Source organism: Rhinichthys klamathensis, unplaced genomic scaffold (assembly GCF_029890125.1).
Source record: "Rhinichthys klamathensis goyatoka isolate OS25496 unplaced genomic scaffold, OSU_Roscu_1.1 h1tg000652l_1, whole genome shotgun sequence".
NCBI classification, from domain to species: Eukaryota; Metazoa; Chordata; class Actinopteri; order Cypriniformes; family Leuciscidae; genus Rhinichthys; species Rhinichthys klamathensis.
In genome coordinates this window covers 92,659-118,482 of record NW_026607096.1, presented here as the reverse complement: position 1 = coordinate 118,482, position 25,824 = coordinate 92,659, and the positions used below count along the sequence as shown (strand labels likewise).

General features: G+C 39.3%; 2 protein-coding genes across 2 annotated transcripts in view; one reads left to right on the top strand and one right to left on the bottom strand.

The window, feature by feature from the left end:
- LOC130076449 (transmembrane O-methyltransferase homolog) overlaps positions 1–17,097 on the bottom strand; it is a 43,886-nt gene extending 26,789 nt beyond the window's left edge. Inside the window, exons 1-2 of the mRNA XM_056241526.1 lie at positions 17,046–17,097; positions 5,423–5,433 (exon numbers count right to left, since the gene is read on the bottom strand). The gene's annotated coding sequence lies outside the window, so the exon portion shown is untranslated. The remainder of the gene's footprint in view (positions 1–5,422; positions 5,434–17,045) is intronic.
- A 2,317-nt stretch (positions 17,098–19,414) lies between these two features.
- LOC130076448 (LIM and calponin homology domains-containing protein 1-like) overlaps positions 19,415–25,824 on the top strand; it is a 94,445-nt gene continuing 88,035 nt past the window's right edge. Inside the window, exon 1 of the mRNA XM_056241525.1 lies at positions 19,415–19,677. Within this exon, the coding sequence (XP_056097500.1) occupies positions 19,558–19,677 (120 nt within the window). The 5' untranslated portion in view covers positions 19,415–19,557. The remainder of the gene's footprint in view (positions 19,678–25,824) is intronic.

Genomic DNA, 25,824 nt, shown 5'->3' with positions numbered 1-25,824 from the left:
GTATCCCCCAGAGTTAGATAAGTCCATACATACCTTTTTCATCTCCGTGCGTGCTATAACTCTGTCTGACGCACCCACCACTAGCCTAGCTTAGCACAAAGACTGGAATTAAATGGCTCTAGCTAGCATACTAATCCCAATAAGTGACAAAATAACCCAAATATTTTCCTATTTACATGTTGTGATTTGTATAGTCACAGAGTGTACAAATAACAAGGTCATATGAGACACCTTTCACCATCTTTTAACCGTATGAATACTGGGAACTATATTCTCAGAAGGCGAAGCACTGCTACTTGGGCGGAGGGATAACCGCAGCACCTGAGACGCACCGTGATGTCGAGCAGAGAGTTTGTTCAGAGTTGGAGTAATAGAGTCAGCAATTACTAGATAGTAAAAGCATAGTTTACAATCATGGGTGTTCGCTGTATTGTAAAGAGCTGCGAAAATAAACAGGGGAGAACTATCACAAAAATCAGCGATTTCAGATGAATGTGATCATTTATGTTTGGGCATTTTTTGGGCCTGAAATCGCTGATACAACCTTTAATGATAACTGAGATCTTACAGTGATGATCATGTTCGTACCAGGGTGGGAATTATGTAATTTTAGGGGGAAGGCCATTTGGCCTCCACCTTTTCTTTTTTTTTTAGGGGCACCAAGGCCATATGACAGGGCACAAAGGCCATTGAGTACAATTCGATGGTTTTCCCATTCAGATTGATACCATAACATCCTAATTTGGAATAAGACACGGATTATGACTTTTTTAAATAAAAAATATTTTTTTTACCTTCTGTGATCTGATTTGGCTTCAGATAAAAAAAAAATCAGACAGAAAATATAATATTTTATGTATAATCAGGCATGAAAACAGATTTAGTGGAAGATTGCTGCCATCAACTCCCAAACAAACACTTTTGCTAGTGCTCAATGAATAGTTTGTGCATGAATGACATTTGGACGATGACATCACTGTTTTATCCAGAGCAAGCTATATATACAACAAAATAAACCATCACTGAACATACTTAAGCTGGATTATGACACGATTTTCTTCTAGATCTGCTGTACAGGAGAAGCAAACTTTGTTGCATTATTTTCCTGTTATCACTGTAAAGCTGCCTTGAAATAATCTGTATTGTAGGCTAAAAAGCGCTATATAAAAATAAAGGGGACTTGACTTGAATGCTAGATGTAATGCTCTTGCTATATATATATATATGACTAAATAATCACCAACACAATGATGGGGTGAAATGGGCTGTAATGCATGGGGCACCAGGTAAAATCTTGCCTAGGGCAGCAAATTGGTCAGGGCCGGCCCTGGAGACACCAGTGAACCCTAGCAGAGACATCAGTGAACCTAAGAGACACCAGTGAACCCTAAGAGACATCAGTGAACCTAAGAGACACCAGTGAACCCTAAGAGACATCAGTGAACCCTAAGAGACATCAGTGAACCCTAAGAGACATCAGTGAACCTAAGAGACACCAGTGAACCCTAAGAGACATCAGTGAACCCTAAGAGACATCAGTGAACCCTAAGAGACATCAGTGAACCCTAAGAGACATCAGTGAACCCTAAGAGACATCAGTGAACCCTAAGAGACATCAGTGAACCCTAAGAGACATCAGTGAACCCTAAGAGACATCAGTGAACCCTAAGAGACAGTGAACCCTAAGAGACATCAGTGAATCCTAAGAGACAACAGTGAACCCTAAGAGACATCAGTGAACCCTAAGAGACACCAGTGAACCCTAAGAGACATCAGTGAACCCTAAGAGACATCAGTGAACCCTAAGAGACATCAGTGAACCCTAAGAGACACCAGTGAACCCTAAGAGACATCAGTGAACCCTAAGAGACACCAGTGAACCCTAAGAGACATCAGTGAACCCTAAGAGACATCAGTGAACCCTAAGAGACATCAGTGAACCCTAAGAGACATCAGTGAACCCTAAGAGACAGTGAACCCTAAGAGACATCAGTGAATCCTAAGAGACAACAGTGAACCCTAAGAGACACCAGTGAACCTAAGAGACACCAGTGAACCCTAAGAGACATCAGTGAACCCTAAGAGACATCAGTGAACCCTAAGAGACATCAGTGAACCCTAAGAGACATCAGTGAATCCTAAGAGACAACAGTGAACCCTAAGAGACACCAGTGAACCTAAGAGACACCAGTGAACCCTAAGAGACATCAGTGAATCCTAAGAGACATCAGTGAACCCTAAGAGACATCAGTGAACCTAAGAGACACCAGTGAACCCTAAGAGACATCAGTGAACCCTAAGAGACATCAGTGAACCCTAAGAGACATCAGTGAACCCTAAGAGACACCAGTGAACCCTAAGAGACATCAGTGAACCCTAAGAGACATCAGTGAACCCTAAGAGACATCAGTGAACCCTAAGAGACATCAGTGAACCCTAAGAGACATCAGTGAACCCTAAGAGACATCAGTGAACCCTAAGAGACAGTGAACCCTAAGAGACATCAGTGAATCCTAAGAGACAACAGTGAACCCTAAGAGACATCAGTGAACCCTAAGAGACACCAGTGAACCCTAAGAGACATCAGTGAACCCTAAGAGACATCAGTGAACCCTAAGAGACATCAGTGAACCCTAAGAGACACCAGTGAACCCTAAGAGACATCAGTGAACCCTAAGAGACACCAGTGAACCCTAAGAGACATCAGTGAACCCTAAGAGACAACAGTGAACCCTAAGAGACATCAGTGAACCCTAAGAGACAACAGTGAACCCTAAGAGACATCAGTGAACCCTAAGAGACACCAGTGAACCCTAAGAGACATCAGTGAACCCTAAGAGACACCAGTGAACCCTAAGAAACATCAGTGAACCCTAAGAGACACCAGTGAACCCTAAGAGACATCAGTGAACCCTAAGAGACACCAGTGAACCCTAAGAGACATCAGTGAACCCTAAGAGACAACAGTGAACCCTAAGAGACATCAGTGAACCCTAAGAGACATCAGTGAACCCTAAGAGACATCAGTGAACCCTAATAGACATCAGTGAACATCAGTGAACCCTAAGAGACATCAGTGAACATCAGTGAACCCTAAGAGACATCAGTGAACATCAGTGAACCCTAAGAGACATCAGTGAACCCTAAGAGACATCAGTGAACCCTAAGAGACATCAGTGAACCCTAAGAGACAACAGTGAACCCTAAGAGACATCAGTGAACCCTAAGAGACACCAGTGAACCCTAAGAGACATCAGTGAACCCTAAGAGACACCAGTGAACCCTAAGAAACATCAGTGAACCCTAAGAGACACCAGTGAACCCTAAGAAACATCAGTGAACCCTAAGAGACATCAGTGAACCTAAGAGACATCAGTGAACGCTAAGAGACATCAGTGAACCCTAAGAGACATCAGTGAACCCTAAGAGACATCAGTGAACCTAAGAGACATCAGTGAACCCTAAGAGACATCAGTGAACCCTAAGAGACATCAGTGAACCCTAATAGACATCAGTGAACATCAGTGAACCCTAAGAGACATCAGTGAACATCAGTGAACCCTAAGAGACATCAGTGAACATCAGTGAACCCTAAGAGACATCAGTGAACATCAGTGAACCTAAGAGACATCAGTGAACATCAGTGAACCCTAAGAGACATCAGTGAACATCAGTGAACCTAAGAGACATCAGTGAACATCAGTGAACCCTAAGAGACATCAGTGAACGAACCCTAAGAGACACCAGTGAACATCAGTGAACGAACCCTAAGAGACATCAGTGAACATCAGTGAACCCTAAGAGACACCAGTGAACATCAGTGAACCTAAGAGACACCAGTGAACATCAGTGAACCCTAAGAGACATCAGTGAACATCAGTGAACCCTAAGAGACATCAGTGAACATCAGTGAACGAACCCTAAGAGACATCAGTGAACATCAGTGAACCCTAAGAGACATCAGTGAACCCTAAGAGACACCAGTGAACATCAGTGAACCTAAGAGACACCAGTGAACATCAGTGAACCCTAAGAGACATCAGTGAACATCAGTGAACCCTAAGAGACATCAGTGAACATCAGTGAACCCTAAGAGACATCAGTGAACATCAGTGAACCTAAGAGACATCAGTGAACATCAGTGAACCCTAAGAGACATCAGTGAACGAACCCTAAGAGACACCAGTGAACATCAGTGAACGAACCCTAAGAGACATCAGTGAACATCAGTGAACCCTAAGAGACATCAGTGAACATCAGTGAACCTAAGAGACACCAGTGAACATCAGTGAACCCTAAGAGACATCAGTGAACATCAGTGAACCCTAAGAGACATCAGTGAACATCAGTGAACCCTAAGAGACATCAGTGAACATCAGTGAACGAACCCTAAGAGACATCAGTGAACATCAGTGAACCCTAAGAGACATCAGTGAACATCAGTGAACCCTAAGAGACACCAGTGAACATCAGTGAACCTAAGAGACACCAGTGAACATCAGTGAACCCTAAGAGACATCAGTGAACATCAGTGAACCCTAAGAGACATCAGTGAACATCAGTGAACCCTAAGAGACATCAGTGAACATCAGTGAACCTAAGAGACATCAGTGAACATCAGTGAACCCTAAGAGACATCAGTGAACGAACCCTAAGAGACACCAGTGAACATCAGTGAACGAACCCTAAGAGACATCAGTGAACATCAGTGAACCCTAAGAGACATCAGTGAACATCAGTGAACCTAAGAGACATCAGTGAACATCAGTGAACCCTAAGAGACATCAGTGAACGAACCCTAAGAGACACCAGTGAACATCAGTGAACGAACCCTAAGAGACATCAGTGAACATCAGTGAACCCTAAGAGACATCAGTGAACATCAGTGAACCTAAGAGACATCAGTGAACATCAGTGAACCCTAAGAGACACCAGTGAACATCAGTGAACCTAAGAGACACCAGTGAACATCAGTGAACCCTAAGAGACACCAGTGAACATCAGTGAACCTAAGAGACACCAGTGAACATCAGTGAACCCTAAGAGACACCAGTGAACATCAGTGAACCCTAAGAGACATCAGTGAACATCAGTGAACCTAAGAGACATCAGTGAACATCAGTGAACCCTAAGAGACACCAGTGAACATCAGTGAACCTAAGAGACACCAGTGAACATCAGTGAACCTAAGAGACACCAGTGAACATCAGTGAACCTAAGAGACACCAGTGAACATCAGTGAACCTAAGAGACACCAGTGAACATCAGTGAACCTAAGAGACATCAGTGAACATCAGTGAACCCTAAGAGACACCAGTGAACATCAGTGAACCCTAAGAGACATCAGTGAACATCAGTGAACCCTAAGAGACATCAGTGAACATCAGTGAACCCTAAGAGACATCAGTGAACATCAGTGAACATCAGTGAACCCTAAGAGACATCAGTGAACATCAGTGAACCCTAAGAGACATCAGTGAACATCAGTGAACCCTAAGAGACACCAGTGAACATCAGTGAACCTAAGAGACATCAGTGAACGAACCCTAAGAGACACCAGTGAACATCAGTGAACCCTAAGAGACATCAGTGAACGAACCCTAAGAGACATCAGTGAACATCAGTGAACCCTAAGAGACATCAGTGAACATCAGTGAACCCTAAGAGACATCAGTGAACGAACCCTAAGAGACATCAGTGAACATCAGTGAACCCTAAGAGACATCAGTGAACCCTAAGAGACACCAGTGAACATCAGTGAACCCTAAGAGACATCAGTGAACATCAGTGAACCCTAAGAGACATCAGTGAACGAACCCTAAGAGACACCAGTGAACATCAGTGAACCCTAAGAGACATCAGTGAACGAACCCTAAGAGACATCAGTGAACCCTAAGAGACATCAGTGAACATCAGTGAACCCTAAGAGACATCAGTGAACATCAGTGAACCCTAAGAGACACCAGTGAACATCAGTGAACCTAAGAGACATCAGTGAACATCAGTGAACCCTAAGAGACATCAGTGAACGAACCCTAAGAGACACCAGTGAACATCAGTGAACCCTAAGAGACATCAGTGAACCCTAAGAGACATCAGTGAACCCTAAGAGACATCAGTGAACGAACCCTAAGAGACACCAGTGAACATCAGTGAACCTAAGAGACACCAGTGAACATCAGTGAACCTAAGAGACACCAGTGAACATCAGTGAACCTAAGAGACATCAGTGAACATCAGTGAACCCTAAGAGACACCAGTGAACCCTAAGAGACACCAGTGAACATCAGTGAACCTAAGAGACATCAGTGAACATCAGTGAACCTAAGAGACACCAGTGAACATCAGTGAACCTAAGAGACATCAGTGAACATCAGTGAACCCTAAGAGACATCAGTGAACCCTAAGAGACATCAGTGAACGAACCCTAAGAGACATCAGTGAACATCAGTGAACCTAAGAGACACCAGTGAACATCAGTGAACCTAAGAGACATCAGTGAACATCAGTGAACCTAAGAGACACCAGTGAACATCAGTGAACCCTAAGAGACATCAGTGAACATCAGTGAACCTAAGAGACACCAGTGAACATCAGTGAACCTAAGAGACATCAGTGAACATCAGTGAACCTAAGAGACACCAGTGAACATCAGTGAACCTAAGAGACACCAGTGAACATCAGTGAACCTAAGAGACATCAGTGAACATCAGTGAACCTAAGAGACACCAGTGAACATCAGTGAACCCTAAGAGACATCAGTGAACATCAGTGAACCCTAAGAGACATCAGTGAACATCAGTGAACCTAAGAGACACCAGTGAACATCAGTGAACCTAAGAGACATCAGTGAACATCAGTGAACCTAAGAGACATCAGTGAACATCAGTGAACCCTAAGAGACATCAGTGAACCCTAAGAGACATCAGTGAACCCTAAGAGACATCAGTGAACCCTAAGAGACATCAGTGAACATCAGTGAACCCTAAGAGACATCAGTGAACATCAGTGAACCCTAAGAGACACCAGTGAACATCAGTGAACCCTAAGAGACATCAGTGAACATCAGTGAACCCTAAGAGACATCAGTGAACCCTAAGAGACATCAGTGAACATCAGTGAACCCTAAGAGACACCAGTGAACATCAGTGAACCTAAGAGACATCAGTGAACATCAGTGAACCTAAGAGACATCAGTGAACATCAGTGAACCTAAGAGACACCAGTGAACATCAGTGAACCTAAGAGACACCAGTGAACATCAGTGAACCTAAGAGACACCAGTGAACATCAGTGAACCTAAGAGACACCAGTGAACATCAGTGAACCTAAGAGACACCAGTGAACATCAGTGAACCTAAGAGACACCAGTGAACATCAGTGAACCTAAGAGACATCAGTGAACATCAGTGAACCTAAGAGACATCAGTGAACATCAGTGAACCCTAAGAGACACCAGTGAACATCAGTGAACCCTAAGAGACATCAGTGAACCCATAACCAATCATGACAAAAATTCTATTATAAACTAGATTAGTGGATAACTCAGCAGTAAAATTTAGTCTAGAAAAATCACAAGTGTACAATAATTTTATCAAATCTGAACATTTAGTGAAAAAAAAACATTATTTACTGGGGAACAAATAAGAGACAATAAGTGTAGCACTAAATCTGGTAAAGCGTTACACATTGCTCTTTGTATTGTTGTAAAATACATGAATGAAAAACAAGATAAAAATCAGAAAGATTAATTATTTTATATATAGTCTAGGCTACTATAAAATTAAGACATTTTTTTTAAATGTATATCACAGCTGTTTAATGAGGCAGCAACATATGATAGATAGGACAGAACAAAAAAGGCTATTAATAATCTTTCATTGCGCAAAAGTATTATATGATTATGAAAGGATCCAACACAGTGCGACACAAAGCGCTTATGCGCATCCCGAGCGCAGAATGATGCGCTTGAAACAACACAGCTATGGCAAGCCGTTTTAACTTTTATTCATTTCCAGGATATGAATACTTGATATCAACAATTCAATTTTCACTAGTTAAAATTATAATTATTGATATCAGGAATAATATTTCTACTAGTAACAATGGCAATTTTTGATATCAGGAATTACATTTTCACTAGTAACAATGTTAATTCTTGACATCAACATTTACATTTTCACTAGTTAAAATGATAATTCTTGATATCAACAATTGAATTGCAACAAGTAAAAACTATAATTCTTGATATCTGTAATTGTATTTTCACTAGTGAAATGTCACCATAGGCTGCCATTCAAAATCAATTCTTGATATCAAGAATTTATTTCTTACTAGTTGAAATTCCAATTCACATATCAGAAATACAATTCTTACTAGTAAAAACCTTTATTTTTGATATCAAGAATTAAATTGTCACTAGTTGAAATGTCTATTCTTGATATCAACAATTGAATTGCTACTAGTAACAATGTTCATTTTTGATATCAATAATTCAATTTTCACTAGTGACAATGTTAATTTATGATATCATGAATGTGATTGTTACTAGTAAGAAAGCCATTTTAGATATCTGAAATAATATTGATATCAATAATACATTTTCAGATATCAAGAATAAACATTTTTACTAGTAGCAATTCAATTGTTGATATCAGGAATTCGCATTTTTACTAGTAACAATGTAATTCTTGATATCAGGAATATAATTCTTGATATCAACAATTGATTTTGAATGGCAGCCTATGGTGACATTTCACTAGTGAAAATACAATTGTTGTTATCAAGAATTCAATTGTTGATATCAAGAATTCAATTGTTGATATCAAGAATTATATTCCTGATATCAAGAATTACATTGTTGATATCAAGAATTCAATTGTTGATATCAAAAATGTAATTGTTGATATCAATAATTATAATTTTAACTAGTGAAAATTGAATTGTTGATATCAAGGATTCATATCCTGAAAATGAATAAAAGTTAAAACGGCTTGCCATATCACAGCGCGCGTCGAGTCCGCAGTGAAAAGTTCAAAGCAAAAAGACATATCGATATCGATGCGTAGTGTATTATACAGTATCTATCTATGCAATAGTTTATTGAGCCTTTTCTTTTAAGAGTTTTAAATTTCAGTTACTGTGCGCGTGAAGAACAATTATAGTGCTCCAGTGTTGTGATCTAACAGACACAAAGTAACATGATTAAGTTACAGCAATACAGTCCAGCAAGATAGTCATTTTATGCGAAACCATAGAGCTTTATCTACAGATCAAGTATAATAATATTAACATTGAATCATCTTGGAGAGGGTTATCTGTAACCGAACGCGACGCGCTGTTTGATGCTGAATGGAGAATGACTGACAGTCGCAGCGGAGGGAAAAGTTTTCGTGAACTTGAATTTAATGACTTAAATTTCTATCTCACATCATAGGCTACTATAGTATGGCTTCATATAGTATACCATTCTATTCAATTCAATAAAATATTATTCCTGTTAATAGAAATCTGATGTAAACTGAGAATATATAAATATTTCTCCAAATCTGCACACTTTTGAGCTAAAAGCCGTGAGTGACGTTGTTTTGTGAATCGCTGTCACGACGACAGCACAGGAGTTTTTTATGAATGGGAACCATATACAGTATAAGAAATGGACAGAGCCATCCAGGGGCGTCATGCAAGCCAAAATTCTGGGGGGGGGGGGGCACAATCTGAGACGTTGCAATTGTTTTCTGACGGGTGATATATACCTTAACGGAGCTAGCAGCAACCCTCCTCTATCTGAGGACTAAGTTAAAGTATATGTGTATCTTATATGTGCATTATACGATGTTTTGAAGGCCAAAAAAACTCCTAAAGTTGAGCTTTGACTGATAGGCTTTTCATTTTTGTCTGTCAGTGAAGAAAGTAAACATAGGGTCAACTGATAGGTTGATTTATGAATCATTTTCTCAGACGAATTTATTTACAGAAAGCTACTAGGAAAGCTAGGTAGCCTAACTAAGTTTATTAAATTCAATTCACAGTACACATTCATTATTGATCTTATGCCTAATACAGGGCCGTAGACAGGGCTTTATAATCACAGAGGTCCTTAATTTGAGGTTGGTAGGGGGTTCAAATATTTTATTTCTCTGATATGTGCATTTCAAGACGTTTGAAGGCCAAAAAAAGGATAAGAAATAGCCTTAAAACCATGTCAGTGGGCAGATTATTTGTCAATACCTGCTCTCACTTCTTATCCATCACTCTTTCTTTTTCTCTCAGTCTCCTGATCTTGCCTTCCCCTCCTAAAGCTGAGCTTTTTTAATTTACTTAAGGCTACAAATTGTACTATATTAATTCTCAATATGTAGGCTAGCCTACACATTCATTATTAATCTTGTGCCTAACAATGAAAACGTCTTTTCCCCTCACAATGACAGTAAACTAATTATTAGCCTACATTACGAGTCACGTTACATAGGCCTATTTTCAGTTCAAAATGGCGAAATTAGACAAAAGTATATTCGTGTGCCTGATTATTTTTGTCATTCGTTTAACATTTATGAACTAAAAAAACTGTCAAATATGAAATGTTTAGTTTAGCTACTTACATCTCGCACTTGACTGTACACTGAAGCGTCGAGTCTCACTGCTAAAATTCGCGCTCAGCTTCTGTGAACATAAAGCCCGCCTACTTTGATTTGATTGGTCATCTCAAATATTCTGACATTGACGAGCAGTGACAGACCAATGAGGCTCAGATGAACACGCACGCACACACACACACACACACACCCTGTCCTCTGTTTCTTACGTGCGCTCTGCTCGGCACCGCTGCGGATTGAAGATGAACAACGCGCTGAATCTGATTATAACAAGACTGAAGAAATAAAAAATTATCAGGGAGGAAAAATCTGCCACTGGAGCCATCTCATTGGAACTCAGTTGAGACAGTTGAAGCCCATTTTTAGCGATTTTTGAGCACTTCCGTTCCTGACGCGCAGACTCAAACCGACTCAAACTAAGCTTGATGACGTGAGCAACCTGTCTGACAGACGTTAATCTTCTAGTAGCTGTGCGTGAAAATTGCCAACGTTAATCTTGCAGAGACGGGGAACTTGAGCAAAGAGTTCTTTGGCGTGAGTGAGCAGGAGTAAGTATTCCGTTGCCTTTATGGACTCATTATCTATGGGCTTCTCCCTTGACGGGACGTCCCCCCGATCGCCTGCGAGCTTCTCCTCCTGTCTGTACGGTACTTTCTGTACAGCGCGACAGAGAGTCGAGTGGTTATGACGCAATCGTTAGCCTATTTTTACTAAAACTGTTTCTACGGGGCCATAATGTAACATAGAAGGTAATGGAGCCCTTTATACATTGTCGTGTTTCTTTAGAAATAAATAATGGACAAATGGAGTCTTTAAACGCCTCAGATGTAAAGTTATTCGCTGTCAAAGTGACGCCAAAATGAATGGGAGTCAATGGAAATGCTAACGCAAGTGAAGTTCTGCTACAACATGGCGGCACCCGGCCGGCTTCAACTTCCGGTCGATGGATTACCCCCTTGATGGGAACGCGATGGGGAAAAGAAACGCTTCAGTGCGCCGACGCACTGGTTATGACACTGCACCTGCGCGAATCCACGAACTAATTGAAGTTCAGAGACTACTTGGGTGGCCCACTATGCCGCACTGGCGCTTTATACATGGAACTTGGACAGGGCCAGGGCACACAGGCCACTGTGGCCGTACGATGATTTTTTTTTCACGCGGCATGAAGGCCAAAGTGTAGGGCAACGGCGGCCATGGCCGCGTGGCCGCGGTATAATTCCCACCCTGGTTCGTACAGTCTGACAAGCAGGAATCGTACAGGACTATTATAAATCGCAGTGTGCACCCGGTTTTATTGTGACGTACATCAGAATGTAGGGCGGGGCTTGGATCTGTGCCTCAGCTGCTGATTGGATGTTGAGATGTGGGGGCGTGACAAAGACACTGACAGGTTATGATGTATTGGTTTATGTCAAGTTGTCATACACTAAAAAAAATGCTGGGTTGTTTCTGTAAACAAATTGTTGGGTTGATTGTGCTGGGTCAAAATGCTGGGTTGTTTGGGGCACTGTAAACACATTATTGGGTTGCTCATGCTGGGTAAAATGAGTTGTAAGGGGGTAATTCACAAATAAACAGCTGGTTGGGTTATTTTGACCCAGCAACCGGTTTATTCTTTGCGGAACTTTCTGGATTCTTCACTTCTGACTCGAGGAGGACTTCACTCGGAGGTCGGAGCAGGCAGTGTTTTATGGTAAGTTAATATGTTTACCAATATTTTTAACATTAATAATTTCACTGTTCAGCATACAGTCTTTGATATGGAAGTGCGAGGCTATAACGTATTTATTCTGTAAAACATTAGTAACAGCTAGCCGGTTAGATTTTTTGACAAAATGCCACATTGTAAACCAGCTATATCAGCAGCCTTAATGAAATATGTAGTTTAAATTGTAATTTCATCACGTAAATATCGTATTTATTGTGGACGTTTAGTAATTAAAAGTGAGAAAAGCGTTTTGAATGAACCCGTGCACGCGCAGTAGCCTATGTTTATGTCCCTATAGGGCTCGTACGCAAAAACTGCGGGAAAAAAGTCTAGTCTGTGTGGAAACTAAAGTCTGCTGGCACATTTACGAAATTCTCGTCAGAAGAAGCGACGGGGGTAAGTTCCAGCACAGTCTGCGTGTTTCTTCTGTAATGTCTATGTCGGAACCAGGATCGTTTTTACCCAAAAAAATCAAATAATAACTGTATGACGTCTGACCATTGACTGCGTCTGACGTGCAATCTTTACAAACGGCGACTGAGGCAATGAGAAATAAATCGATTTCATATTAAGCATGTTCTCGCCCTGAACCCATTACAAGTTGTTAGGACCTGAGGTAGGCCTACTAAGAATAGTTTAGTAACGTTACTACTAAGACAGTGGTCATGGATCAAGTGTGCGCGATGTTTGAGGCCAATAAATAGTTTGTGCTATTGTCACAACAGCGCCATTTTAAACACCAGGGCAGAAAAGTCAGAAATGCTACTTTAGAAATATGAATTGTTATATACAGCATACTATTTAAATGATAATGCAACTTTATGTATTATGCTCATATTGTTTAGCTGCTGGCTTTGAAGGTCCTGCAAACTCTGCTTCCCCCATCCATCTAAGGTTACAGGAGAGGAGGAAAGGGCTTCAGACCCACCAGAGGCTCAGAGGTCCTTGACATGTTTGATATGCTTGATAACTATGAAATTAATTTAGGTTTAGAATATTTAAAGGTGCATTCTCTGTTTGCAACATAAAATTGCATTTTTAAAGCTGCAGTCCATAACTTTTTTTGTGTTCAAAATTTACAAAATGTTTATAATGAGCGAGTACATCATGAATCCATTTTCCAAATCGTGTTTTTGTCTTATCCTGAATCCCAGACTATTTTAGACTGCTAATTGTCTATTTAGATGTGTAAATATACATTTTGTTTGTTTTTCACATTTGGCCATATTTGGTAATGTTTGCAATAAAAAAAATATAAATACTTTCACAAAAAACGTGCATGTCAGTTATATTGCAACACTCTAAGTGATTGTGTGTAATCAACAGTTGGGGACCAACATGGATGAATATTTACAAAATGACTGGAGCATCAGGGATGTGACGAGGGGGACACGTCAGACCGTTGCCATTGTTCCAGGCCACGTCATCGAGACCGAGTCTTTGCTGGAGGCTGGTGATCTTGGTTTCAAAGTTTTATTTTGTTTTTCATGTTAAATACACGAAGCAGTGTATCAAATTAATGGAAAAGAATCGTCCTCTGTCAAATTTGAGGAAAACCCTGTGATATTTAGTCGTATTGTAAATGTTTGTAGCTATTCTTAATAAATCAACACATCTTAATAAATGAAATCATAATCGTATAAGAGTTCAAATTAGTTTCTTATTGACTTTTAATGGTGCATTGTGTAATACTGTATTTAGGAGGATCTGTTAACAGAAATGCAATATCATATACATAACTATGTTTTCAGTGGTGTATAAAGACCTTACCTAATGAACCGTTATGTTTTTTTACCTTAGAATGAGTATACATTGTATAATTGTAATAATTGTTTACAAAAAATATTAAAGATGTATTAAAAATGTAAAAAAAAAAAAAAAAAAAGATTGAAATCACATATACAGTGGCCTCTCTGGTTTATTGTATTACAGAGACAATCATTATTTAAAAAAATATTTGTTACTAATTTTAATTAGGCAATGATACAGGAAATAACCCAGCACATGAGTAAGACTTAACCCAGCAAGATGGTCGATTTCACCCACTGGTTGGGTCAAATGAATGACCCAACAATATGGGTTAAATGGAAAAACCCAGCACTTGGGTCAAACCAACCCAGCGCGTGTTCTGTCCTATAGTGACCCAGCGGCGTGGTTAAGGTTGGGTTATTTTTTAACCCTGCATTTTTTAGAGTGTAACAAAGACATCTCAAACAATGTCATATTTGCATTAAAAATGTCATAATTGAGCGAATGACACTTAATGACAGTTGTCATAAACATGTCATGCCATGATTATGAAGGTGTCATGTCAGTCTTATGCACACCCCTTCAAGTAAAGTGTTACCGTATTGTGATACTTGGTGCCACAGTGACACTCTTGTCTCAAAAAGTATTGCTATAGCACGATACTCAAGGTGTTGTCCTGCGGCGAGTCGTTCCCCTGTTGCTCTACTCAAAGCTGAAGGGTTCCCGCCCGCCAAACACACTGTGCTCTCAGAAGTGGAGTTTGCAGGAGCCGGTTTAAAGTCGACATGAAGGGAAGTTACACTCGTCTTTTCCTCCCTGTTGTGATGTATATCTGTGTGAAACGCAGGGCTAATGACTCAACGTGCCCCGCAACCATTCAGCGAACTTATTATTAAGAGTAAAAGACATGCATGGATTCATGCATTCTATAACGAGACGTCTTCAGCCTTAAACTATTTAAACAGTCTTTGGTACACTTCAATATGCTACAGACATACATGTATCGCTATTAGGAATGTATAGTTTTTATTATTATTGTGTTGTTTGTGGAATTGAAGATCTTTAGTAGGCGTAATGTATTTTTGGTGTAAAGGGTTTTGGTGTATTTTTAGACTGGACTATCTTGTGTTTTGGTGTTGTTTTAACCCTCTGGGGACGGATTGGGCGGTACCGCCCAAAATGGCATAGGCTACTTTTACAAATGTGTAATTATCTTAAAAACTATTAGTGATAGAGAGGTGCGGTCTTTTTTACTGTCTTCCTCAGATTCCGCTGAAAACAGTGATAACTCACCCGGCTTGTAAATATACACACTTCCTTGTTGCGCAATACCACTATGTAAAAGGCCAATGAAATCGATGTTGTTTGGCAGATTGCGCGAACAACAACCAATGGAAAAATTGCCGATGGAGAAATATTTTTCTTACCCAATCAGAGGAAGGTTACCATGACGTTTCTAGCAAATCAGAGGACTCTGTAGCCTTGCAAGGGGTGGTACTATACAGTTAGGGATATGACGCAAACAGCGTTGAATGGAGAGAAGGAGAGAGAGCGAACGGAGGCTTACGGAGCGGATTAGCAGAGAAATATGAGAGCGAGACAGAACAATTATAATATATATATATATATATATATATATACACATACAATTATAGCATTATTTATTGTTTTAGCACTTTTATGATGGCAAGCAGTAAACGATTTACGGTGGAACAAGCTCTGGACAATTACTGGAGAGTGACAAGGAGAAAAGCATTGATTAGAAAATTCTAAGCATTCCTAAGAAAAACGCCTAGGACTATTTGTAAATAAAGTTACATTTTTCATTGTTCTTTACACATTTTATTTAACAATTACACATATCTGTCAAGCAAAGGGTTTGAAAAATATATTTTTTGTTCAAAAACTGTTCACTATTGTTGTGTGATGTGTGATTTTCAGAAATAAATGACAAAAATATAATTTCCGTTTTTGAAATTCTCTAGTTTATAGTACATTTTTCACTCATACTTCCTTTATAAACACATTGCATGCATGCTTATGTTAGCTTAGGGTCTTCTGAATCCATAAATACCAAACACATAGTGTTCCATCTCCATTACATATGGTTTATAAGCCCAAATGTAAAAATAGAGAAAACGGACCAAAAAGGGCTTAGTCCCCAGAGGGTTAATACAAAACATGGGCCATTTCAGTCATAATAAATACAAGTTGTCTATATAAACAGAGGAAGTTATTCTGATTCAACATTACCAAGAACATGAATTTAAAAGAATAATGATAAATCATTTATCATAAACACTGCAATATTCTGTTAAAAAAAATTAATTTATCAGTTGATTTTTATATGATTGATTTTAAGAGGATGTTTAAAAAAGGTCAAAATAAATATAGCCTATATTTTTAATGAACAAACAAATGCATGAATCGTTGACAATAATATCTATAGCATGCATTTAGAAAATACATAGAAAGAATTTTCATTTCATGCTGAATCTAACATTTTCAAAAATCAATATTTAGCAAAATATGCAGTTATTTACTTCTTATTTATCGTGGAAAACAACAGAGAAAAGTTTGAAGATAACCTCTGAGCAAACTGATGACAGTGAAGGAGGAGGTTATCAAACTCATCTGACTGTTTCATTACACGTGTTCTGAAGAACAGTTCAATTACGAGGATCACGACAACATTTACAGAAATATTCTGCGTTGAGTCGGTACTTCTGACATAATGTTGTTAATTTCAGCTACAAAAAAATATATGAATGTACTCAGTGTTTCAAAGGCTATAGCCACATGCCATAAACACATGTCAACATGCTTCTAGTGTGAGAAAGCTCGCTAGTGATCGCTTAGTTTCCATATCTCTATAGTAATATACGATTTTTAGAACTTCGTCGCTATGACAAACGTATAGTTTTGTCGGATTTATCATAATAATTAAAAACAGGTAAAAATGAAAAAGCTAATTTAGGTGCAGAACTTACCAGTGACATGAACAGGAATCTTTCGCGGTGTGTGTGTGAAATGCATTGTGAGATAAAGAGAGGCTGACACACTGACACACACACACACACACACACACACACACACACACACACACACACACACTCACTCACCTGATCAGGCCTGTTTATCACGGAAGTGCACGAGCAACCTTAAAGGTACAGAGCACTTTATGTTTGGTCAGGGGTTTCAATCTGGGTCTGTAAATACGGCAAAATAACAACAAACTGCTAAATAAAATAAATAAATAAAGATTAAAATAAGTAAATAAATAAATAAATTATAAAATGAAATAAAATAAATAAATGAAAAAAGATTAAGACTATTAGATAGTTATTGATCTATTAAATACATTAAATTAGATTAACATAAATGACGATTTGGATGAATATAAGTAAATACAAATTAGATTTTTACTCATTTTAGATTATTAATACGCACTGCAAACGGAGTAGCCTAGTGTGAAGCGTGCAATCGCTTTCTCCTTAGACATTTGTAATAAACGTATAGGCTAATCTTTTTAGCTTATTATTTTCAAGCAATAACATTTAACATACGAAAGAAAGTCGCCTCAGCAATATCTATAAACATGGATTTTTAATAAATAGTCCTTATTCAGTAAACACGAATGACCATGATTGGTCTGTACAAACTCAAAGTAAAGAAAAGTAACATGTAACACATGACACAGAGTCACTTCTGCACAGTAATGTACTCCCTAATAACAGCAAGAAATGACAAATAACATTAAGAAACAGTGACGTTCAAATACACAATCAGAGAACGTGTTGTAAACTAATCGCACCTGACTGACAGTGTCCAGACTAGAATCAGTAGCGCGTGATGTCCGCTAGATGGCAGCACGTGATCAAACACGGGGTTATAATCTTAACATATGATCACAGGGTAAATCATGACGTCACTGATTTCATCAAACACGAGAGATATGATCATGACATCACTGATTTCATCAAACACCCGTTCAACCACTACATCCTCAAACCAGTGCTGGAAGAAAAGAGATTTGTTTTTATACAGAATATCATAAGAGAAGTTTCCTTTCGAATAGCCCATCGTGTATATCCCGTTAATAACGTCTTAAAGAAATTCAGAAAAGATATGAACACTTTTGTGAACAGCACACAGAGATATAGTGTGTTTATCTTGGCTCTGCCTGTAAATTAGTTACTGTAGATTTGTTACTGAGAACATTATAAGGATTTTTCTCTACTTTGGGAAAATGTTTTGTTTGGACTTGCTAACTGGAAAAACAGCAATTACACAAAACAAAATTTTCTTACTTAATATTCTTTTTTTGTTAAAAAAATTGTATATATACATAAATGTACATGTTCAGGTCAGAAACCACTTTTCTATGTTTTGTTTCCTGAAGTACAACATTATGACGGTTTCTGACTCGTGTAACAAGAAGGCTTTAAAAACTATTGAATATGAAAGTCTTTTAATCTTTTCCTTTGATATGTAATCTTTTCTGATTAGTTATACCCTGTCTGTCTCGTGTCTTTTTCCTTTTTTCCCCCCTCGCTTATTTGTTCCACATTGTGACTGTTTCCTTCTTTGTTTATATAATGTTCTCAATTAAATATAAAAAACCCATGAGCTTCTGATATTGAAAAAGTTGCTATTGCTATACATTTAAAAGGTCAATTTAATAAAATAATTTGAGAGAGAGAGAAAAATCATGTAATAATGTAAACAAATGTTTGATCTTGTAAGCTAATGCAATGAGACTCTGAGACTTAAGTGTCCAAATCATTTTTTGGAACAGTTGTGTATGAATATGTGAATATCTGAACTACTGATCTCCATATGTGTTTATTACTTATTTAAGAAAGTTCGGTTACACTTTATTTTAATATGTCCCTGTTACAGTGTAATTATATATTTAAGTATGAGTAATATTAAGTTATTACATGAAATTAGGATTAGGGTTTGGTTTAGGTTAGTTGCATGTAATTATGCATAATTTATAGTTATTACAATAGTAAATACATGTAACGTGTAACAAGGACACGTTAAGGACGAAAGTTCTTATGAAATGAGGCTCCTGGAGACTCTCTGAGACTGAAGTGTCCAGATTATTTTTGGAACATTTGTGTATGAATATTTGAATGTATCTGAACTACTTCAGGGTTTATGTGTTTATTACTTATCTACAAGTTCTTATGAAATGGAAATGGAGCAGGGCGTGTACAGTGGGCGTGGCCGTTGGGCGGCGCTGGGAAATAATGCTCGACTCTGATTGGCTGTTTGGGCCGGTGGGCCGTGCTGGGATGCGAAGCTGCGCTCTGATTGGCTGTTCGGGCGGTGCGCGTGTCTCATCTTATCCGCGAGTGCGGCAGCAGCGCAGCCCTGCGTCACGACACACACACACACACACACACATACACAGAGAGTCCAGAAATAACTTTACCTGGCGAGTTTCCGTCACTCGTCGGGCGCGAGGAGGGTTTATCGAGGCACCAGCTCTAAATGGCGAGTCGAGGTTTGGATGAAGGACGGCATCTTCCTCTGCAGGATCATCATCACCACCATCACCATCATCATCATCACACCGAACCTGCTGTGCGCGAGGCGCAGAGATGGATAGAGGTGCGTGACGTCATGCCACTGCGTTATTCGGGAATACAGTGTGTGTGTGTGTGTGTGTGTGTGTGTGTGTGTGTGTGTGTGTGTGTGTGTGTGTGTGTGTGTGTGAATGAATGATGCGCGTGCTGGAGCTGTGTCAGGTTTAACACGTGTGTGTGTGTGTGTGTGTGTGTGCTACTTGTGTCACCTGTTGACACAAATTAGCTGAAGGATCCTGAAGGAATGTTAATGGAATTGTTACCCTGTAGGAACCAGTCGTAATGGGATCAAACCAGAATCCTATAAGGATCCAATAAGATCTTACTCCAGTAATCCAGCACTGCTTCTGGATCAGTTCATCTCTGAATCATTAGTTCAGCTGGAATAGTAAATGCACAGATTGTTGGGTTATAATTGTATTGACATGATTTGACTTGTTGAAGTAAATTCGAGGTTTGTCAAAAATATCCTAAAGGAATATGAGTGGGATTTCTTTCATTATTCAGAATCTCTCCTTGTGCAGGAATGATCAGGCCATCAGGATCAGGTAAGATCTGAATCAACGGAGATTCCTCTCTTATTTATCCCAGGGAATTCTCAGAATTTATCCAGTTGGATTCTGTTCGCATTCCTCTAGGATTTTGGAGAAGGGCTTGTGTACAGATTCCTTGCTTTCGCAGGGTTTTTAGACCTCAGAGTTTGGGATTTAAAGTCACGATGAGACGGAAGAAGCAACAGATCTTTTCTTCCATATTGTGGCCTACGGCAAAGTGGAATGGATTATGGAAAGACATATTATAAAAGACTATATTGGTTGTTGATTGGATGGAGGCAGATCTGAATGAAAGCTTGCGGTCGATTGTGAGAAAGCGGCGGATTTAAATGTTTGGGGAACTGGAACATTAAGTTATGATATTTTGACTAAGAATCACAAGACCAATATATATATATATATATATATAATGAAGCAAATGCATGAATGAATTGTTCACAATAAGATCATTAGCATACATTATGAAAATAAGTGAATCTTCATGTCATGCAGAGTTTATTGTGTGGCATTGTTTATGTCTTTACCATTGCACAAATGCACGGCTCACACACACACACACACACACACACTTTTCTCATTGCATTGGTTGGATTTCTTTAGGGACACGAGTAGCATACACGACCCAACTGAAGCAGTCTTATGAATCATAAATGCCCATTCACCTTCAATTTGTCCCATTTTGTACAAAACAAAAGCATTTCAATCCAAACTTCCTGATTAAACTTTAAAGTACACTAGTGTGATAAACGGTGTATTTTTTCCAGATGTTGTTTAATATTTGCTAAATTATTCACAAATAATGTTTTTTTTTCACTCAAAAACTGCGGTGCATAAGCTCAGATCCATGAGGCCTACGATTAATCTGTTTGAAAAAGAAATATAAAACCAGTCCTAATTGACAGAAAACAAGTAAAAAAAAAAAAGAAAAAAAAGATTGAACCCAATATTTGGTGATAATATAGCATTACTAGTGACTTATTAACTATTTTATGTAGGCCAGTCATTTTTGACCGGGATGACCACAAGTGTAACAAAAACAAAACAAAAAAAGGGACAATAATAACATTTTTTGTTAAGAAAATAAATAATTTGTAAATAATAAGTTGTTATAGTCTGTGTGAACAAAGTCTGTAAGTTTCAGTCCAATGCATTAACATTAACTAGTCTATTTGTGTAAAAAAAAATTATCTTCGGGTCAAAATGAGCTGAACACAACACGAGGGTTAAACATGTCCTGGTTCTTCACACTTGCCTCTTGCGTTGTGCATGTTTCCCAGGTTGACTCGCAGTGGTCCACTCAAACTCAGAGCCAGATGCCCTGAATAACTGTTTATTGAAAAGCACATGGCTCAGCTAGAGGCTTTTGTGAGCGCGGTGTGTCTTTTGTGTCCATTGTGTGTGTCTGCTGTGAAACTGGAGTGTTTTTACAGCGCAGGGACCAGGTGCGTCTCATTTCATTTTTCTGGAGCAAAAGTAAACAGATGATCCACGAGTTGTTTCATGCGTCCGAGTTGTTTTATCATGGATCTGACTGACACTGTGCTCTATAGTGCCAGATCAACGTTGGCATGCGTTCATTTCCCCAAAACCACATGCATGTTTGTTTTTCTTTGTGGACTGATGACATCTGATGTTACATGATTTAAATGAGTCTGAGAAAGGCTGTTTTGGGTGGTTGCTAAGGTGTTATAAGAGGTTGCTAGGGCGTTGCTGAAGTGTTGCTGAAATAACAGTGTAATAGTTCTCTGAAACAAAACTAGGCATCAAATTTCAATACTTAACTCTTATCCCAGCCAGCGTAAAAAAAAAGAAAAAGTTTTCAGCCAGCACCAGTATTTTTGATAATTTTTACAAAACTTTCATGGCCCCCAGAATATTTTGTTGTATGAATATCTACAATATATCAAAAGAAAGAACAGAGCCTTTGCTTTCAAACAAACAAACCTTTTATCCTATCATCATGTGTTCTTTTTTATCAACACTTTAAAACACTTATAAAAAAAGCAACATTTTGAGCAAAAAGCTGAGAAAATGGTGTTTTTGTCATAAATGAGTGCAGTTTTTTCCTCCGTGCTTTAACGTATTTCTGACCGAAAGTCAGGGCGGGACCTATCACAGATATGTAAAGGTGTTTATTATGTCATAGCCTCTGGGGAAGTAGTATTTAGGGACTTCAGAGAGCTTTCATGCAGACTTCATTTAATATTGTTAGTATAACTTGTGTGTTGACCAAAGTGCTTTACAATGAATAAAACAATCACAATTAATTGAGAGGGAACTAGATAGAGAAATAAAAACAAAATGAACAAACATTAGGCAGTCAAAAATATACAAGAGAGACCCAAAATAACGTGCTAAAGGCCAAGGTCACAGGATCTTAATGGGAATACGGGAGCAATAAATCAGGTAAGTAGTAAGGTGGCAGGTTATTGAGGGCTTTGTAGACTAATAATACTGGTTTAAAGTCAGTCCTGCACTTGACAGGGAGCCAGTGCAGAGAGCTTAACACAGGTGTAATGTGGTCATATGTGCTCTTCTCCTAGATCAGTCTAGCAGCTGCAGATGAGAAATGAAGCCTGGGAGACGCCATAATACAGCGAGTTACAGTAATCGAGCCGAGATGTTACAAAGGCATGGACTGCTGTTTCAAAAGCTTGTGAATAAAAAGGGCTTTACTTTATTAAGAATGCGAAGCATGGCTTGACGACAGCAGTGATCTGTTTATCAAACTTTAAGCTGCAGTCAAATATGATGCCCAAATTCCTGACACACTGCGTAGGTCAAAATGCTTGAAAGCCTTAGTGTAAGTTCGTTCAAGACATATAACACCGACTGAAGAGAGTGATTATTGCTACGCTGTAAGGGAAGATGGATTTGGTTATATAGATAAAAAGCCATGCCATGTTTATTAAAAATAGAGGCCTGGGGAGCATATAAAGGGAAAACAAGAGCGGTCCAAGAACCGAGCCCTGCAGAACACCACAACCCAGAGGTGTGTGTGAAGATGAGCGATGCCGCAGATGAACACTAAACCATCTATTTGACAAATAAGAGAGAAAGCACTGTCATATAGTTCCACAAAGTCCCACACAACCCTCTAGGAGTCGTAGAGAATGTCGTCGTCAACCACATCAAATGCAGTTTAGATCTAAAAGGACTTGAGCCATTGATAAGCTTTAGATTAGAGATGGTCAGGTCAACATTTTGTGCGCATTTAAGATGTTCGTGTGTGTTCAAGTGCATTATGGCACATCTCACTGAACACAGAGTCATTTTACCAATAGAAGTTGTTATAATAGGCCTGATGAGCTCCTATAATGCAGTACCATCTGTTCTGCTAACATGCATGTGGACGATCTCAGTGATTCATCTTGAGCTGCATGATCACTATTGCATATCCAGACTGATGAGAAATAAATAAATAAAGAAGCTGTTAGAGCTGGCTTGTCTTTCATCAGTGTTGTGGAAAGTTTCATTTAAAAGTAATGCATTGCAATATTGCGGTTTCCCCCCAAAAAAGTAACAAGGTAACACATTTCTCCTGTACAGTAGAGGTAGAGTACAGTAGAGGTAGAGTACAGTAGAGTACAGTATAGTACAGTAGAGTACAGTATAGGTAGAGTGCAGTACAGTAGAGGTAGAGCACAGTAGAGTACAGTATAGTACAGTAGAGTACAGTATAGGTAGAGTGCAGTACATTGGAGTACATTGTATGAAGAGTACAGTATAGCACATTAGAGTACAGTAGAGGTAGAGGACAGTAGGGTACAGTAGAGGTAGAGTACAGTAGAGTACAGTACAGTACATGCAGAGTACAGTAAAGTACAGTAGAGATAGAGTACAGTAGAATACAGTAGCGGTAGAGTACAGTAGAAGTAGAGTACAGTAGAGCACAATAGAAGTTGAGTACAGTAGAAGCAGAGTACAATAGAGCACAGTAGAGTACAGTAGAGGTAGAGTACAGTAGAGTAGAGTACAGTAGAGCACAATCGAAGTTGAGTACAGTAGAAGTAGAGTACAATAGAGCACAGTAGAGGTAGAGTACAGTAGAGCACAATCGAAGTTGAGTACAGTAGAAGTAGAGTACAATAGAGCACAGTAGAGTACAGGAGAGGTAGAGTACAGTAGAGGTAGAGTACAGTAGAGCACAATCGAAGTTGAGTACAGTAGAAGTAGAGTACAATAGAGCACAGTAGAGTACAGTAGTGTACAGTAGAGGTAGTGTACAGTAGAGGTAGAGTACAGTAGAGGTAGAGCACAGTAGAGGTAGAGCACAGTATAGTACAGTAGATGTTACAACCCCGGCTCCAGGGATGCAACATAAAGGACACAAAGACAGAAGTCTGCCAATTAAAACAAAGTTTATTTAATATAAAAAGGAAAAAGGGGACTGTAGAAGCAAAACACAGCTACTGCTCTGCCGGCTGCAAGACGAGAGAGAGAGAGCAAGAGCATGCGTCCTAGATTTAAGTAGCTCCTGTCAGGTGACACCAATTAACCGGTTGATTGCAGCAGGTGATCTACCAGGGAAACTGCAATGACATACAGATTAGAACACTCACACATAACAGTAGAGTACAGTAGAGGTAGAGCACAGTACATTAGAGTACATTATATGCAGAGGACAGTAGAGTACAGTAGAGGTAGAGTACAGTATAGTACAGTATAGTACAGTAGAGTAGAGTACAGTAGAGGTAGAGCACAGTAGAGGTAGAGTGCAGCAGAGTACAGCATAGTACAGTAGAGGTAGAGTACAGTAGAGTACAGTAGAGGTAGAGTACAGTAGAGTACAGTAGAGGTAGAGTGCAGCAGAGTACAGCATAGTACAGTAGAGGTACAGTAGAGTACAGTAGAGGTAGAGTGCAGCATAGTACAGCATAGTACAGTAGAGGTAGAGTACAGTAGAGTACAGTAGAGGTAGAGTACAGTAGAGTACAGTAGAGGTAGAGTACAGTAGAGGTAGAGTACAGTAGAGGTAGAGCACAGTAGATGTAGAGTACAGTAGAGGTAGAGTGCAGCAGAGTACAGCATAGTACAGTAGAGGTAGAGTACAGTAGAGGTACAGTAGAGTACAGTAGAGGTAGAGTACAGTAGAGTACAGTAGAGGTAGAGTACAGTAGAGTACAGTAGAGGTAGAGTGCAGCAGAGTACAGCATAGTACAGTAGAGGTACAGTAGAGTACAGTAGAGGTAGAGTACAGCATAGCACAGTAGAGGTAGAGTACAGTAGAGTACAGTAGAGGTAGAGTACAGTAGAGTACAGTAGAGGTAGAGTGCAGCAGAGTACAGCATAGTACAGTAGAGGTACAGTAGAGGTAGAGTATAGTACAGTAGAGTAGAGGTAGAGTGCAGCAGAGTACAGCATAGTACAGTAGAGGTACAGTAGAGTACAGTAGAGGTAGAGTGCAGCGGAGTACAGCATAGTACAGTAGAGGTACAGTAGAGTACAGTAGAGGTAGAGTACAGCATAGTACAGTAGAGGTAGAGTACAGTAGAGTACAGTAGAGGTAGAGTACAGTACAGTAGAGTAGAGGTAGAGTGCAGCAGAGTACAGCATAGTACAGTAGAGGTACAGTAGAGTACAGTAGAGGTAGAGTGCAGCGGAGTACAGCATAGTAC